The 18,206-nt window shown below is 45.2% G+C and overlaps 1 protein-coding gene across 1 annotated transcript in view; it reads left to right on the forward strand.

Moving 5' to 3' along the window:
* The first annotated feature begins 10,817 nt into the window (after positions 1 to 10,817).
* The window catches only part of DAP (death associated protein), a 65,528-nt gene continuing 58,139 nt past the window's right edge, over positions 10,818 to 18,206 (forward strand). The window contains exons 1-2 of the mRNA XM_017888552.1: positions 10,818 to 10,876; positions 12,655 to 12,798. Of these exons, the coding sequence (XP_017744041.1) occupies positions 10,818 to 10,876; positions 12,655 to 12,798 (203 nt within the window). The remainder of the gene's footprint in view (positions 10,877 to 12,654; positions 12,799 to 18,206) is intronic.

The following is an 18,206-nucleotide window of genomic DNA, read 5'->3' on the forward strand; positions in this document are numbered from 1 at the left end:
CTCGAACCCGGGGCGCCGGGCGGGGGCTCCGCGGGGAGGGCCCCGGCGGGCGCTGAGACTTGGTCCGGGCCCTGATGTCCGCCCGAGGGGCGCGGGCCGCGGAGAGCTCGGGCGCCCAGGCCCGGGACGAACCCGCCTGAGCTTCGGCCCGGCTTGCAGGCGGCGGAGACGCGTTTCTTCCTAAGGCGCGCGGGCCACTGTGTACCTGTGCGATTGCGCGCAGGCTCCGGTGCCTTGGGCGAACCCAGTTGCACAACTTATAACAAAGTTTTGGCGGATAATATTTACTTAGAAGGTACAAGTACAGATGTCTAGAAAGAAAGTAACAGAAACAATGAAAAGTCAGTGGTGTTAATATCATGGTAATGATTAATTAGAGGCTGCCAGCGTTTCATACCGATTCAAGAACCAAGGACCGGAAATAATTTTTATCGTTAATCACTCAATATGACTTTCACCGCCAGTTTCTTCCACATCCAGATTTTTTTTTTCCAAAGGTGCTTTTTCTCTTTTTGAGCAAATCCTAAACTTCTGAGCTAAGGAAGTTAACGCCAGGAAAGAGCGGTCTTTCTTAGAACCTAGGGATCTAAGCAGCCTTCATGCTTCTGCGACCACCTCCTCTCTCTCGGCGCAGTTCCTGTTTGCACTTTGGACTCTGTCCAGACGGGTCTGTTTCCGTTTCTACTCTCCAGTGGCATTCGGCCCATATGGAGGGACACTGGTGAGAAGATCAAAGGCCTTGGGTCTCAGAAGCCAAGTCACCTCAATGTGTGGATGCGTGGGGTTCTTCTAGGGTCTTAATAGCACACCTTAGTGTCATAAACTCAGTCTTCTAGGAACAGAAGTCTTTGAGAAACATGGCTTCTTTTGGTGGCACATTTGTGCCATTTTCTTGTTACAATAAAGATTCCTGGCCGGGCGCGGTGGCTCACGCCTGTAATCCCAGCACTTTGGGAGGCCAAGGAGGGTGGATCACTTGAGGTCAGGAGTTCAAGACCATCCTGGCTAACATAGTGAAAGCCCGTCTCTACTAAAAGTACAAAAATTAGCTGGGCTTGGTGGTGGGCGCCTGTAATCCCAGCTATTCAGGAGGCCGAGGCAGAAGAATGACTTGAACCAGGGAGGCAGAGGTTGTAGTGAGCCAAGATTGAGCCAAAGCACTCCAGCCTTGGCGACAACGCGAGCGAGACTCCATCTCAGAAAAAAAAAAAAAAGAAAATTACCGTTATCCTTCTCTGCTGTCCTCTACTGTAGGGCGGGAATTCCTTGCCCCAGCACAACGAATAGGAGCTGTTCTTTAAATATGTTGCAGTCCAGAGTAGGCAATATTTTTCGGTGGTGATGGAAGCTCTCTACGACAAAACTAACTGGCACTAGAAAAGAAAAATGTCTAACTGATGCCAGAGAACTTAAGAGGCATGGGGTTTTAGAAAATCATTCCACTGGGTGGAAAATGGGCTTTGGGAGAATTTGTGTTGCATTGGTTTTAAGGAAAAAAGAAAAAAAAGTACCTCAAAGGGAGGTACTTTTTTTAATGGGATTTCCTTTAAGGATAACTGACTTCCATTCTACCACAGCTGGTCCCTGTCCACCGTGGGGAGGAGCGCCTTGATTTCCACCTGGGGCAGAGCTGCCTCCAGGAACTGCCCTGGCCGTCCGCTCTCCAGGACCTAGGTTACATTAAAGCATATCTGTTGGAATGATACAGAACCAAAGTACAGTAATTAAATTGCATACAGAGATATACCCATATGGAGGATTTTTTTGTTTTGTTTGTTTTATTTATTTATTTTTTTTGAAACAGAGTCTCACTCTGTCACCTAGGCTGGAGAGTAGTGGCACGATCTTGGCTCACTTCTACCTCCGCTTCCTGGGTTCAAGAGATTCTCCTGTGTCAGCTTCCCGAGTAGCTGGGATTACAGGCAACTGCCACCACGCCTGGCTAATTTTTGTATTTTTAGTAGAGACCGGGTTTTGCCATGTTGGCCAGGCTGGTCTCGAACTCCTGACCTCAGGTGATCCACCCGCCTCAGCCTTCCAAAGTGCCCATATGGAGATTTTTAAGGTCAGAGGTATGAACTGTACATACTCACTCCCTGGGAAAAATTTCTTGCTGGACTCTGGTTTTCTTTGGATTGCAGAGTAAACAGCTAGGCTTTGTGAATTACAGAGTAAGTAGCTTATTTACCCCTCAGGAGGGAAGAGGCAGCTTATTTGTGCTAGTGTAGCAGTGAGCTTGGGTTCTAAGTTTGAGGACATCACTTCATGCTTCACTGGGACTCAGTTTTTCTCCTTTATGAAATGCGAGGTTTGGGCCTCAGGGCAAGTCGCAGGGAGGGGCTGCGTTTGCTGCAGTGACTCTTCTGGCCCTCTTCGGCGTCAGGGTACCAGCACTGTTCATCCCACAGGTAAACTCCTCTAGTGACTTCAGGGCAGCTCCTTTAGACTTATGGGATGAGCTCCTGGCTTGTGGCTGTCACCGTCTGTCATCTGTCTCCAAGACGATAGTTAAGAGGAGGGGCCTGACAGCAGCACCCCTCAAATGCCAGCAGCACCCCCTCAAATGCACTTTCCCAGGTGTTACAGAGGACTGTGTGTGAACCTTTTTTGGCAGGAAGCTCCGGTGTTCTTGTTTAGTCTGGCATTGCCAGAGAGTAGGCAGCTCTGAAGGGTAGATAGTTTAAAAAAAAAAAAAAAAAGGCAGTCCACTGCAATAAAGGATAATCATCAAGGATTGCCAAGAGCACAGTTCATAAACCAAAATCACTGCCTTAAACACATTGAGAATGCTTTCATTAAGTGCTTAAATTGGATAACAGACTTGTGCCTCAATGCTCAATCAGAAACAATAAAATTCTCTTACAGTGACTATCTTAATGTTCTTTTGTGTCTTCTCTTTATTGCTGTCTGGCCCATATCTCCTCCTGTACATTCCTGCAATCCCCTTGTTTTCCTTCGTGCACTAACCTTTGCCTGTCTGCCTGTCTTCTTGCTTCCAGGGTTGGGTCTTCTCCATCTCTTTATTCCCTGGGGCGGCACAAAATACTTAATAAGCGCTCCTGAGTTTCTCCAGGGCCTCTTCTCACCCCTCACTGCCCCCATAGCATACAGGGCCCACACCTTCCTCGGCTCTGAGCGCTCTCTACTGTGCACAGGGATGCAGGTGGTCCTCTTGGCCGGTTCAGGCAGCAGACTAGTGGAAACACTAATGAAGTATGTTGAGTGTCACAATGTACTGACACACTTCTAAGCACTTGGCACGTTTAACTCATGAAATCAGCAGTCATCTTACTGCTGAGATACCGAGCACAGTGCCATTTAAAAACCTGACCCAGAGCCGAGTGCGGTGACTCACGCCTGTCATCCCAGCACTGTGGGAGACCCCGGTGGGGAGAGCACCTGCGGTCAGCAGTTCAAGACTAGCCTGGCCAACATGGTGAAACCCCGTCTCTACCAAAAATACAAAATTAAGTGTGGTGATGGGTGCCTGTAATCTCAGCTACTCCGGAGACTGAGGCAGGAGAATCTCTTGAACCTGGGAGACAGAGGTTGCGGTGAGCCAGGATCATGCCACTGGCCTCCAGCCTGGGCAAGAAGAGCAAAAACTTAGTCTGAAAAAAAAAAAAAACCTTACCCAACTGTTTGGAGTATCTGTTACCAACTCGCCTGAGCTAGTGACCTAATGGGAGCAACTAGAAAGGCTGTTGCCTTTTGGAACTTCAGCAGCCTGTGGGACAACTCCGTCCCTGGCCAGGTGTCTCCTCCCAAGGTGGGAGACAAATGAGGCAGTTTGTAAAGGCTTCTGAAGAGTGTTAGAGAAAGGTGCCGTGCAAATACAGGTATTGTTATTTACAAGTGATGATGGCACTGCATCACGTCCTGGCAAATGTGCTGTCGTCTGCAGTCCTCTGTAAAAGTAATCCAGCCTTAATGATTTGAGACCTGACCACTGCTCTTGACTACAAAATCTTTGCAGAGAAATGGGGTGAGACTGCTTGTTTGATGAGTTATTGCAAATGCAGATTAGCAAAGTTAGAATTAGCAAGATTCTTTCTGTTTCATCTAACAGCAGTCATAGCATTCCATAGCAGAAAGGGGGACCTAATTATAAGCCTTGCTATTGCTCATTTCTGCCAGTCTTTGTGAGTCTGTGGCAGTGAGATGGGTAAAATTTCTTTGTTAAATACATTTTGCTGGCCCAGTTCCCCTCCATTTCCCAGTGGAGCCAAAACCATGTGTCAGTAGAGTTCTCATAAATCTGCTACGTGATAGCTTTGAATGTTACTAATCTTACATATGGTTTTCTTTGAAAAGCAGACTCTACATCCCCTCTCAAAGTGAATTAAATGGAAATATAAGCACAATTGTATTTCTTTCAAGTAAAATGGAAAATAGACCATGTTACTTTTTTTAGTAACTTCAAAGTAACTTAGTTCTTATACTAATTGATCCTTCAGACATGAGTTAAGGATGCCTTTCAAAACTCGAGTGTAATTCCCCCTGAATTTTCTCCCTGAATTATCTCCCTCCAGAAAGACTTTCAGATTATCGATTGCTAGAAACGGAAGACTAATTTGTCTTCTGTTAACCCCGCGGTCACAGATTTGCTAAGCATAGTCCCAATGTCAAACAGTCAGGACCATAGATTGAGGGGTCCAGATTAGAGGTCTGCTCTTGTTCCCAACATGCCAAGGAAAACAAGACCCTTTAGTTACCACGGTTTTTTTTAGAAGCTTTCTGTCAAGGCGGCCCCTGACATTTCACCTCTTCCCTAGCCTTTTTTTTTTTTTCTCCAGACAGGGTCTCAGTCTTGAGTGCAGTGGCATGACCTTGGCTCACTGTAACCTTGGCCTCCTGGGCTTGAGAGATCTTCTCGCCTCAGTGTGCTGAGTAACTGGGACTACAAGTGTGCACCATCATACCCAGCTAATGTGTGTATTTTATGTAGACACAAGGTTTTACTATGTTGCCCAGTCAGGTCTCAAACTCCTGGGCTCAAGCGATTGCCCACCTTGGCCTCCCAAAGTGTTGGGACTTCAGGTATGAGCCACCACGCCCAGCCTTCTCTAGCCATTTTTGGTTATCTGTGCCTTCTCACGTCTTTGGTGAGTGTCCTTTTCATTTCGGCCAGTGCCCTGTGCATTCTTACTTGGTTTTGTGACTGCTTTCCCCTTCCCAGCTTCAGAAATCTTTTTTGTTTCTATAGAGAATATTCACTTTTGTATAAAGTACTAGATTAGGTATAGAAAATGGTACTTCGTCTTGTAACAAACAACCTAAATTCTCAGTGGCCAAACTAATCCAAGTTTATTTTCTGTCTTGGGGGGTGGTCTTCTTAACAAAGAACAATTCAGAGGCCCAGACACTCCCTGCTGCATAACACCAGCTTTTCAATGTGTGGCTGCTGCAGAGGAGACGAGTGTAGGTCACCGTGCTGGGATCTGTATGGTGTGGCCAGCAAGTGGTGTGCGTCATCACATCAGTTTCCTATGGCTGCTGTACCAAATCACAATACACTTAGTGGTTTTAAACAACACAATTTTATTATGTTATAGTTCTAGAGGTGAGACGTCCCACATGGGTCTCACTGGGCTAAAATCAAGGTATCCACAGGTGACTGGTTCCTTCTGGATGCTCAGGGGAGAATCCATTTTCTTGCCTTTTCCAGCTTCTAGAGGCCACCTACTTTCCTTGGTTCATGGCCCCTTCCTCCACAAGCCAAAGAAAGCTTCTTCAAAGGCAGCAATGACCAGTCACATCCTCACATTGCACACTCGGATCCCTGATTCTTCTGCCTCCCTCTTTCACATTTAGAGACCCTTGAGATTACATGGGCCCATCTGGGTAATCCAGAATAATCTCCTCACCTTCACAGTCTGTGATTCTAAGCACAGAATAGCAGTTTCACTTCTTTCTTCCTCAGCTTAAGGTCAGCTGATTAGCAACCATAATTCCATCTACAACCTTCATTTCCCCTGGCCATGTAGCCCAGCACACTTACAGGTTCCAGAGTGGGGGGACATAATGTCATGATGCTGCCCACCAAAGTCACTTTTCCCCATACTATTGGGCAGGACTCAGTTTGATGCCCCCAATCCAACTACGGGGAAGCTGGGAGTGAGACTGGTGAACACCTGACTAGTCCTTGCCTCAACCAACTCCCAATGCCAGCTTTTCCAAAGCACCTCCAGGCAGCAGATCCTACTTTCCCCTAAACTTTCTGAAATCAGCCTCCCTATACTCAGGGATATACATGTAGCTGCTCCATGTACCTCCCAGCTTGAAAGGGGCCCAGTCAGCTGTCCAGCAGGGTGCCCATCCTGGCCCAGTCAGTACTGAATTTGTCCTTTGGGTCAAAAACCATGTCATGGATGGAACACACACTGCTGTGGAAGATGGAGTCAGGCATTACTACTTCAGAGTCAAAGCTCCGTGGCCCAGGGGAGTCCCACTATGTCTCTGAACTTCATTCTTTAACGGGGTTGCTCCACGTAATTTAAGAGCCTTCTCACCTTCAGTCTATGATTCTGAGCACAGAATAAATAGCAATATGAAGCCAACAAGAGTGCAAATTCAGGAATGTATCTGGGGCTCTGGCTCATTTTTTAGCACAAACCATTACTTCTAGCTTATATGTGCACACGTGAAAGCTCCTGTAAGGGCTCCATTTGGTCTGGGGGCAAGGGTCTCACTGGGGTCTTCAATAACTTGTATCTGTTATTGGGCCAGACTGTCAGCACTCACTCTCTGCGTACGTTCTTACCGCCTCTCACCCCTTTATCCTCTCCATTTTTTAGGGTTCCCACTTTCAGGTGCATGGGCTTCCATAAATGTGAGTCTCCACTTGCCAGTGATTTTCCTCTCTCCTGGTGGAGTCATTTTTCTTAACTAAGATAGGCCATAGTCTCTTGCTCTGTTCGCATTGGGAAGTTCTACCCACCTAATCTCACCAACCCCTTTGCTTACCTGCCAATACATTGCTCTACCTAAAATCCTGTGGTTTAATCATAACCTGCAGCAGTGGTGGTTTTCTGTTTTGTTTTGTTCTTTCCACCAGAACAGTCCTCAGAACCTTTCATCTCTTCTTTTAGGTAGAAGAGCTTCGTTTGAATAATATTTCAATAGCTCTTCTCAGGCAAGAACAAAGGTAGCATATACTTGTGTGTCATGCTCCAGACCTGCAGTGAATGCTTTTGGGACATTTGTGTGAATTAACAGCGCTTCCTAGCCCCCCACTGTAAACTGCTCCCTGGTTCATGGGACTCTTCCGGTATATCCCCTTTTTTCTTCCCGCAATAGCATTTTCTAGCTATTTTCTTGCTATTTGCTATTGCCATTTTCTTGCTATCTGCTATTGAGCACTAGCAGATAGCAAGCCACCAGTGACTCTGTCTTACAGCCAGCCATCCTGACACCTGAGGATGGATGCTTGGCCCAGGGTCCCATGTAGTCATTTGCTTCCCTGGTGTTTGCTTATCTCCCAGATGTGACCATGGGTAAAGCTTCCTCCACTCCCCTTCCCATTTGGGCGGGCAGCTGCTCTGTAGAGAGCTTTTCATTTCAAACTCACCTTTCCTTATCTAGGTAGTGTAATAACCTGGCCCTATCTGTAGGCCATTCCTTTGAGTTACTCTCAGAAGCCATGGTGCTCTATTTCCTGGAAGGAGTCTGAGGAAGGAAAGGCTTACCTATGATTAAGGGTGGAACCCAGTCTGCCACTTGCCAGCTGTGCGATTTGGGGCCACTGGCTTCCCCTTCTCCCTGCCTCAGGATCTACTCCGTGGGGCTGCTGTACAGTGGAAAGATGCGTGGACTCCACGTGGTTAGAGCAGTGCCTGTCACAGAGTGGTGATGAAGAGCAGAAGTTGGATCTGTGATTCTCCAGAATATTCCTCACTTAGGTGCTGATGTAATGGCAGAGGTCCTGGTGGTGATCAGCACCATGGTGGGCAGTTGCTTTACAGGGCATGGCCTTCATTCCCCAGCAACCCATAGGGCAGTGCTCTTTAAGGAACTGCTGTGAAGAGAAGGTGAAGAACTGGAAAAGCACCAATGATTTGAGGACTCTAGAGGCCTCTCTAAGTACTAAATGTTAAATTAAAAACCCATTTAATAAGACTAGCTAACAGTGGAGCACATCCTGTGTGCCAGGCCCTGTTGGAGGCATTTCATGTGTGCTAACTCATGTAATCCTCAGTTGGCCCTGAGAGAGGGGAACATTGTCACCCTTTCGTCATAGGTGGAAGACCCTGAGGCACAGAGAGCTTCAGCAACTTGCCCACACACAGCCACACACACACACAAGCACATACGTAGGCACACATGTGCACACACTTATGCACAGGCACATGCACACACAGGCAAAGCTGGGATTTGAACCCAAGGTTCTAGCTCCAGCATCTGTGTTCTTAGCCGCTGCACAGCACTTCTGCTAAGAGGAAGCTTATTCTTTACATTTGAAGCTCTCATCTGAATAACAACCACCACCACAACAAAAAATCTAAGGTTTTTCTGTTTCTCCTAAAAATACTGATTTGCAAATCATTCTGCAAAGATTTCTGCAAAAGTAATTCTGCTTTTGTAGTTTTACAAATGAAGAATTCTAGAGACAGTGATGCAACAATCACAATAAATATGTGCTGTCATATTTTTTGGCAGTATTGCAAGTTAAAATGAACCTGTCTCAGCTTTGAGTTATTATTATGATTATTGCCACTTTTTATTGCTACATTAATCACCAAACATACTGAGAGGGATTAATGAAGTTAATTGTTTTTAGAAACTAGATTAAATGCAAGTGCTAATGCTGGGTGACTGAGCCCTGACATTGTGTGCTTATTTCAGTGGAGGAGTGGACAGGCTGCTCTGCAGGAGCTGCGGAAGACTTGATCATTTCAAATGTCACCTTGACATTCATCATTAGTTTTCTTTGTAGTTAGTTGCACAGCTCTTTTTATTTTTACTTTATGAACACATCTGTGGGTTACAGTTTAAAAGTTTCACGTGTGCCAAGTTGAAAAGATTCAGAGATCATTTTTAAATGGGCATCTGTATTATTGGTTCATCCTGCCTTAACAAAATACCACAGACTGGGTGGCTTAAACCACAGACATTTATTTCTCCCAGCTTGGGAGTCCGAAGTCCACGATCAAGGTGTCGGCAGCCCTGCTTTCTCCTGAGGCCTCTCTCCTGGTCTTGCAGACGGCACTTTCTTGCTGTTACCTCACAGGCCATTTCTTTGTGTGTGCACATCCCTGGTGTCTCTTTCTCTTATAAAGACACCGTTTCTATTATATTAGAGCCCTACCTCAATTCCTTATTTTAACTTGATTATCTTTTAAAGACCCTCTGTCCAAATACAATTGCAATTTAAGGGTATGTCAGGACTCCAACCTACGAATTTTGGGGGTATACTATTCAGCCCATAATAGCATCTTTCATCAATTTCTGATGAGCATGGGAAAGAGGTGGGATAGAGCGGGGAGGAAAATTAATTTTTAAAGAGCATTTAGTGAGACAGTTCTTCTAAGCTCTTCCTTGGGCCCAAAACATTCATAACTCTGAGATCCTATGCTTCAAGAGAGTGGAAAATGACCCTAAGGTGTAGATAATTGTATTTTCAGTCTCCATTTCTGATTGGGAGGCCAACTACATAGGCTGGGAAATCTTAGATTAAAAAGCTGCCTGCAAATGGTAGGTCTCTTCTGTTTTGTCTTTGGCTTTTCGCTTTTTTAAAAAAAAATTGACCTTGAAAGGAATTCCTAGAAACCCAAAACAAAGAAGGAACTGAAATTCAGACCTTTAGCATGAGAGGTGGGCCCACAGGAGGCAGGGAATAGCCAAGGCTGGATGCTCAGAGGCCACACCCCTGGGGACAGGGTGGAAGAGGGAAACCTGCCCAGTGGCCCTGGGAGGGCCAGGAAGCCGGGCTGTGTCAGCCTGGGCTCCACATGGGGACAGAAGTTTCCTTGAGAATTTGCAAACAAAGGTTTGCTTTTACATGAGTTCAGTTCATATTTGCACTGTTTGGCAATTTGTCTTCTGAGAAATCTGCCTTGAAAAGGATTTTCAGACACCCATACTCCTGACTTGACAAAAACACATGTAGCATCTCCCCAGAGGGTTGCTGTCTGCATCACAGGCCCCATAAGATCCTTACTGGTAAAGGCCAGTGAAGACAGGTTCCTCCTCCACAGTCTCCCAGGACAAGAGCAAGAATCCACAGACAAAAACAGACAGCAGGATTAGACTCCAGAGGACTTTAGAAAATCAAATAATTGGATATACAACTAAAATGATTATATAAAGGAACACAAAAGAAAAGAATAAGACCCCATCAAATACAGACTTAGTGAATTTGAGACAAAAGCTCTAGGAATGAAAATACAATGATTAAAATCAATTGATGGGATATAGAGCATATTTTTGAGAGAATTACTGAGCAGGATTCTGTTTCCTTCTGCCCCAAGTAGAATCTCCTCTCTGTTGATAAGAGGTGCAGGCAGCAGGGAGATGTTAGTTCTGAACCCAAGCCAGCAGAGGAATGGTTTAAACACAGTTCTTCATTTTCCTTGCTCTCTTTTGCCCTTTTCTAACAGCTGCTGGGGCAATGCTGGTCCTGGGAGCAAATGTCACCATCTCCCTCCAGTCAGGGGCTGACGAAGTCTCCCAGGGAAATTGAAGACCAGTAAACCTGAAGCATGTAAGCCCCAGGCTGCCTCTCCCATTCTCCTTCCCATTCATCAGCAGCATAAAGAAACTTGGCCTGGACTTTCGTGACTCAGCAGGGTCCACCCCAATTTAAAATGCCAGAGGACATGGTGTGGCAAGTTGACTGTATCATGATGTTAGCCATCTTGTGGTGGAGACTTGAAGGGTAAAGCTCAGTAAGGCCTGCACCCAGAGCCTGGGGGGCCAATGACCGCAAGGAAAACGGCCCTGCTTTCTAGCCAGCACCCCACTCTCCCGAACACCTCTCTCTCAACAGTCTGAGGAAGTTTATCTCCTTTCTGCAGATGAAGCAGGGAATCTTTGAGAATCTGAGACCCTAGTCTGAGACCACATAGCTAAGGGCGTGGAGGAACGTGCTGACCCCAAAACACATGCTGGTGGCTACCATGTGAGGCAGGCTTTTTGGATATAGGGCCAGCCAGCATTTCCAAATTCTGTTCCATGGAACACTGTAGTCTTGATGGAGGATAACTGGTATTATACCAAAAAAAAAAGTGTGTGGTCAGATAGGCTGGGGAGAGCTGGCATGCTCTATGCCTGCCGTAAGTCTTCCTCATGCAGGGTAGCACACTAAGGGCCAAGAAGTTCTCTCTTGGGGAAACCTATTTAATTTTGTTCAACCTAGCATTTCCCACTCTTACTAGATCCTACATCACCCTACCCATTACAACACAGTATTAACATATTAGCCATAAAGGAATTGCAAATCAAACCACAATAAGAGACCACATCACACCCATTAGGATGGCTATAATTAAAAAGACACACAATAGCAGGTGTTGGGAACATGTGGAGAATTGGAACCCACACACTGGTGGGAATGTGAAATAGTGTGGAGGCTTTGGAAGAGAGCTTGGTGGTTTTCAGAAGGATAAATTCAGAGTTACCATGTGGCCTGGCAGTTCCACTTCTCGGTATATACTCAGGGAAATGAAAACATATGTCCATACAAAAACTTATGTATAGGTTCTTCATAGCTGCATTGTTCATAATAGCCAAAAAAGTAGAAACAACACAAATGTCTAATTGACAAGTGGAGAGATACAATGTGATGTATCCATGCAATAGAATATTATTTGACAAGAAGAGGAATGAGATACTTACATGTGCTATAACATGGAGGAACCTGGAAAATACGCTAAGTGCACGGAGCTAGTCACCAAAGGCCACATATTTTATAATTCCACTTACATCAAACGTCCAGAATAAGCATGTGGCGGGCGACTGGCTGCCCGGAGTTGGGAGGGGTGGAATGGAGGGTGACTGTTCATGGGTGTGGGGTTTCTGTTTGGGGTGATGAAAATCTCCTAAAATTGATTATGGCAATGGTTGTACAATTCTGAATGCGCTCAAAGCCATTGAATTATACCATTTAAATGAGTGAATTGTATTCTACATGACTTACATATCTATAAAGCTGTTTTTTAAAACTAAGTTAACATCGGCCAGCGGTAGGCTTTCATAGCACAGTTTGGGTAAAGCTGCAGCAGAAGTTTTGTTGCCAATTGCCTGGGCTCTGTGAAGGCACAGTAGCTGTCCCATGTCACCCATCACCATATCACCCCATCAAAAACATCTTCGATATTTGAGAAGGTAAATTTCAGAGGGGAGGGTTGAGGTGAGTCCTTGTGTTGAGGCTGTGGAGAACTGAAAGCAGCAGCCATGCTCTTTGTGTAGTTTGTGCCCTGGTTACACTGCTGCTCTTACAAAATACTTGAAAGGTGACCAAATAGAAAAGCAAGAGCCTTGGAAAGTTTCTGAGCAGATCTATAGTGAGAGATTATGTTGAGTGCTGTATCATTTTGAATTTACCCCGACAGCCTTGACCTTCCCTAGTTAATCATTGTAATTGCCAGATTATCCAGACTAACTTGTGGCCATTGAGCAACCAAAACCTTTCCAACTGGTCCCCCTGATCCACAGGCAGCCCCATTTCCACATTAATCCCACTCTTTCTGTTTTCATTTCAGTGAAAGCTGGTGGAATGCGAATTGTGCAGAAACATCCACATACTGGAGACACCAAAGAAGAGAAAGACAAGGATGACCAGGAATGGGAAAGCCCCAGGTGGGACGATGCTGGTGACTTGAGCATGTTTCCCAAAAACCCTATTCGGTTAAACATTAACATTTGTTCTCTGTTCTATGATTCTGATAACTCCTGGGCTATGTGGGGGCCCTGTTCTGTGTATATTTCCCTTCCTAATCAGGGAGGAGGGGGCTTTTTCTCAGGGGAGAAATAGAGCCCCTAGAGGTCCTCTTCCCTGACCAGTTCCCACGAGCCCACCCTGTTCCCCACCCCACATCAGGGCTGGTGCCCCGTCTGTCTGTGCAGTTAGAGACCTACCTCCACCTGCCCAGGTGCCTGGGTTTAGCCAGTGTGCCTTCCTTCCTGGAAGCCAGGGCAAGCCAAGCCAAGCAGGAGCAACTGCCTGTGGCCCCTTCGTTTTCTGATGGTGGACACAGCTGCCCGCCACCCTCTCCCCAAGGCTAGACCACCAGAGTGGACAAAGTAGACAAATTCTTGCACCTGTGAGTCTTTTGTGCTCCAGGTTTCTGTTGTCATTCCAGAGAAACAAATACTAACAATTTCTGGGCAGTAGTTTGCAACTTAGGCTTCCATACTAAAATCACATGGAGACCCTTGAGAATTGCCACACTGGTTGAACCTCAGGGGTGGACCTGTCTGTCTGTGGAGCCAGGGCAAAAACTTCTGATTTAAGAATGGTTAAAGCATTTCCTCCCTCGGATCATCAGCCAGATCTAGAATTACAAGGCCATGCCCTTATGAGGACTGGGTGTCCTTATATGATACCTCTGCTCCCACCCCTCCTGGGGCCAGCACAGGGGTCTCCTTGCAGACCCCTCCTCCCCGCTCGACACCTATTTTCCTTAAAGGTTCAGATTTCCAGTTGGGTTCAGGGAGCTTGAAAGGAATCCATTTCCCTCGACTTTGCAATACGGAAACAGGCACCACTAACACACCTCTGCAGGAGCTCATCCACGTAGAAGAAAGCACTAAGCTAAGCTCTACTTATAGCTTGTCTCCAGATGATGTCTCGGCCAGAAGAGGAGAGGGTGTGGAAAGGGAAAGAGGCTGTGGAAAGAAGCTAACCTTGATTCCTGCAGATTAGGTGCATGCTTTTATTTCGTTTCATTCCAGCCATCCTGAATAGTAGGTGGTATTCTCCCCAGTTTGTGCACGAGGAAAAAGAACCCCAAAGAGGGTATCAGCTTGCCCGTATCATGTATCTTGCTAGGTAATGGAGCAGGAATTTCAACCCAGCTCTCATGCAGTGCTCAGCGGGCTGGGCTTCCAAATGGGTACTTGCCAAGAGCAGGCACCCACATGAGGAAGTGGTGCATGTTCTTGGTAACCCTGCCTGTCTGCTTCTAAGTAGCCTTCCCCATTGAGTATTGTCTATAAAACCTCAGACAGTATGAGTTATGGAGCGGCCATGTGAGGGAAGGACAGCATTTGGGTGACGTTTCTGAGTGATTATTAGTGATTATTATCCATTTTAAATCATGAGATTAGCAGTGTAAAGATTCATTCCCAGTTCTGGTTTTAAAAGAAGGCAGTTTAAAGAAAGCGCTAGAATTTTCCGGGCATGGTGGCTCACGCCAGTAATCCCAGCACTTTGGAAGGCCGAGGTGGGTGGATCACTTGAGGTCAGGGGTGCGAGACCAGCCTGGCCAACATGGGGAAACCCCGTCTGTACTAAAAATACAAAAATCAGTCAGGTGTGGTGACATGTACCTGTAATCCCAGCTACTCAGGAGACTGAGGCAGGAGAATCACCTGAACCCGGGAGGCGGAGATTACAGTGAGCCAAGATCGTGCCACTGCACTCCAGCTGCGGCAACAGAAAGAAACTCCCATCTCACAAAAAAAAAAAAAAAAAAAAAAAAAAAAAGAAAACACTAGAATTATTTTTCTCATTGACCGTGTTCACAAAGCTGTGTTTGGAACATAATAGCATCAGCAACTCTCCTGTAAGTTCACAGTTGTATATCTGAAAGACTTGCGGCCCGGCTTATTTTGGAATGGAGAAATTTGGGGGTTTAGGAGGATAATACTGCTTTTAGGAGAATAAAACCTTGCACGTACCACATAGCACCCCCAGTGGGGTCTCAGGCAGCATGTTTTAATCTGTATGTGATGTTCAAACCGAATTAGATAACATTTTTAAATTTAGGGAGTCATGTCACTTCAGGTTAAGTTTTGCCTCAGTATAAGTTATTAGGAAACCTTCCATTTTCCGAGCATTCTCAATTCCGAGTTTGGGAATTGAGGCTAAGAGTGTGTAAGCTTGTAGTAATTTCCCTCTAAGAAACCTGGGGTGTTGTTGCCCTTCTTCAGAACCACCTGTTTCCCTAAGGAAGAACGAGGGCAAGAGATAACGCCTTGCCTAGAAGAAAGAGTCCTGGAAAGTTAATGAAACACATGCTTTTCTTGGTGAGTTTAAGTGGAGTAAGGTCCCAACAGCTAGTTCCCTGCCTAACACAGTGTCAATACAATGAGAGATAGCAATTTATTAGCAAGTTTAGAAATAAGGACAGAACAGCCCACTAGTTTTCTTTGTATTGATTTTTTTCGTGAGTTGAAATGCAGCTTTTCTAGAAGATGAGCAATTTAAATAAATAAGCCAGAGGATGAACGGTTGAAGAGAAAAGATGGAGCACCCCAGCACTGTAGATTGTAGCATCTTATTTACCTTAAAGATTTGTTCTCTATCTCTAGAGAACCAGATATTTTGAAGCAGGCGGAACTGCAGGGTATGGTTTGCAAAGCACATGAGCAAGGCTTTTGTTGATATTGTTCCCTGCAGCGAAATTGCTAGGATACATTCCTGATGAGTGTGTTAGCACTTGTCCTCTTGACTTTGGCTTGGCTGTTTACTGCTGTGGGTTAAACAACTTGACACAGCATTTACAGAATGGGGTAAGCCTGTGTATACTCTTCAGCTATTGATGTAAGGTGCCAAAATAGCCCTTTCTAACACACTCCACCAGGCCTGGTACTCTGTGTAATAGTTTACTTTTACCACCGTGCACTCCCACTCCCCATTTCTCTGGTGGGCTGATTGAATAATCGTAATTAATAATCATCATCACTCATTCGTACAGAGTGCAATAAGCTTGGCCCTGTTCTAACTGCTCTGTTCATATTAATTCATTTGGTCTGTGCTACTACTCACTTTGTTATCATCCCTGTCTCAGAGCTGGTTATTATTGGCCATTACTCCCATTCTGAATTACTACTCCCTCTTCAACAGCTCTGAGAGTGAAGTGACTTTTCCAAGGGCACACGGTAAGTAAGTGGCAGTGCCAGCATTCCAGTGCTGGTGGCAGTTTCCAGATTCCCTACGCTCCTCCACAAGGCTTTGCTTACCCATTGAGCTCTTGTTTTGTGCTGGGCACTTGCTAAGTGCTTCACATTGGGTTTAATACTCACTGCACCCATAAGTTGGTATTACTGTGCCCACTATAGAGATGAGGAAAGCAAAGTTTATGGAGGTTTCCAACCTAATGATATGTAATCAGTCATTGGCCTGGCCAGGGTTTAGCCTTGAGTCTGTCTTGATTTGGAAGCCCTTGCCCCTGACATGTCACATAAGTCCCTGGATCCACATAGACTACAATCCTGATCTCTCTGTAAATGAAACTTACTGATTCTGGGGTTGCCCGTAACCTTGTCTATGCTCCTGAAACCCATAATCCTACCCTTTTCATGCCTCACCATCAGTAGATGCTCTAATTATCACTTTACAATAAGGTTTCAGGGGGCTGGGCTGGTTTTACTTTAGGTATGGAAAAGCCTACTTACTTGCAGAATATATAAAACAATTATCCTCTTGGAAATGTCTTAGGGCATGTGACTTTCCTATCCACATTACCCTGATCCTAAAGTTTTATATTTTTTAATTTTGATCCCAGTGTTGTTCAGATATGAAAATGAGTACCTAACACCAAATGCCAGTTTCCTCCTTAGCCGTAGATGTACATTTGCAACACTTTCTTTTCCTTGCCAGACATTTAAGACTAGTTTTAAATTTACTGACTCATCTCTGGTGGCTTCCTTCCCCATTAATTGGAAAATCAAGTACTGATTACAGAGAAAAGGGACAAATGGAAGATTAAAGATGTTATTGTATTGACAGGAAAAAAAAAACCCTGCAACTTTTACTAGTAGTTATTTTTCTTGCAATTGTTTATGCAACTCTTATTCCCTTGAATCTTGTAGTTTTCCACAGACTTGAACATAATTTCTTATGCTCCCAAGTTGTTTTGAGATGCTGTGTTAAAAAAAAAAAAAAATAGAGCCAAAATGTGAAAATGCTGCCAAAGAATTTTCATCAACCTGGGTTCTAGTTACTGGTGGCTCTTCATGTCCAGGAAGAGTAATAGCCATTATTATTAGCTAATACTTCCCTGTGTGGCTGCTTGGTTCTATCTCAGAGCTGACCCAGTTAAGGAAAGTGGTGGTTTTCAAGCCTTTTGTTGAGTGTCATGAGATGAAGTAGCCAGTTTCGTTATGTAAAGGAGAGATCGCAGGCATAGAATGGACGTCAGGAGTCAGAGTTCAGAAAACAGTTGAATGTCAAACATTTACTGGCATTCTGCCATGAACTGGGCTTCGTACAAGATATTAAGAAGGAATGGGTAACAGAAGGGGTAAACCAGAAAAGAACAGGTTTGGTCACTGACAAGTGGTGGATGGGAAAGGGGTGGAAGGATGGGAGAAACTGGAATGGGGAATAAGGAACAGTTCTTCCCTGAGCTTGGCTTTTTGCATAGTCCTGACCTAGAACCATGTCACTGTTTTACATACCTGACAAGGAAGCCAGCAATTCACATCAACCAAGAGGTGGGAGGGACCCAAAATGGCATACAAGCACTGATGGATTGAAGGGAGTGGGAAATGCAATTGCTTGATATAACCAAATTGAGGGGAGTGGGGAGTTACCTAAGTCACTTTGGAAAACAACATCTTTGAGTGGTTACTATAAGGCCAAAGACAATAAAGAACTATGCATAAATGCTGTATTTCAGTTAGTAAACAGGCTTCTTAAAGGGCATGGTTTAGCAATTCTGAAATTGCCTTATGTAAATACTAGGATTCAACAAACAAAGAGCCAAGTTCCTCACTGTCAGAGAAAGAGGTTACAAATAGGAAAGGGAGAAGATTGAAATGAACTTGGTGCTGTTGGATGGGAACTGGAAGTATTTGTATGAACGTATGGTTTGGGTGGATGGATGGATGGATGGATGGATGGATGGATGGATGGATGGTAGATACAAACATACCTATACAGATATACAGAAATGAATATGGATGAGAGGGTTAGTGTCATACCTGTATTTCCTAGCTTTGTTCACTGAGAGGGCCTGAAGAACTGACACCCATGCAGCCATAAGCATCCCTGGGGCCCAGATTGTGGTGTCTAAACACCATTCCCCAGTCAGAGGAAC

Source organism: Rhinopithecus bieti, unplaced genomic scaffold, assembly GCF_001698545.2.
Source record: "Rhinopithecus bieti isolate Rb0 unplaced genomic scaffold, ASM169854v2 scaffold_17184, whole genome shotgun sequence".
Lineage (NCBI taxonomy): Eukaryota > Metazoa > Chordata > Mammalia > Primates > Cercopithecidae > Rhinopithecus > Rhinopithecus bieti.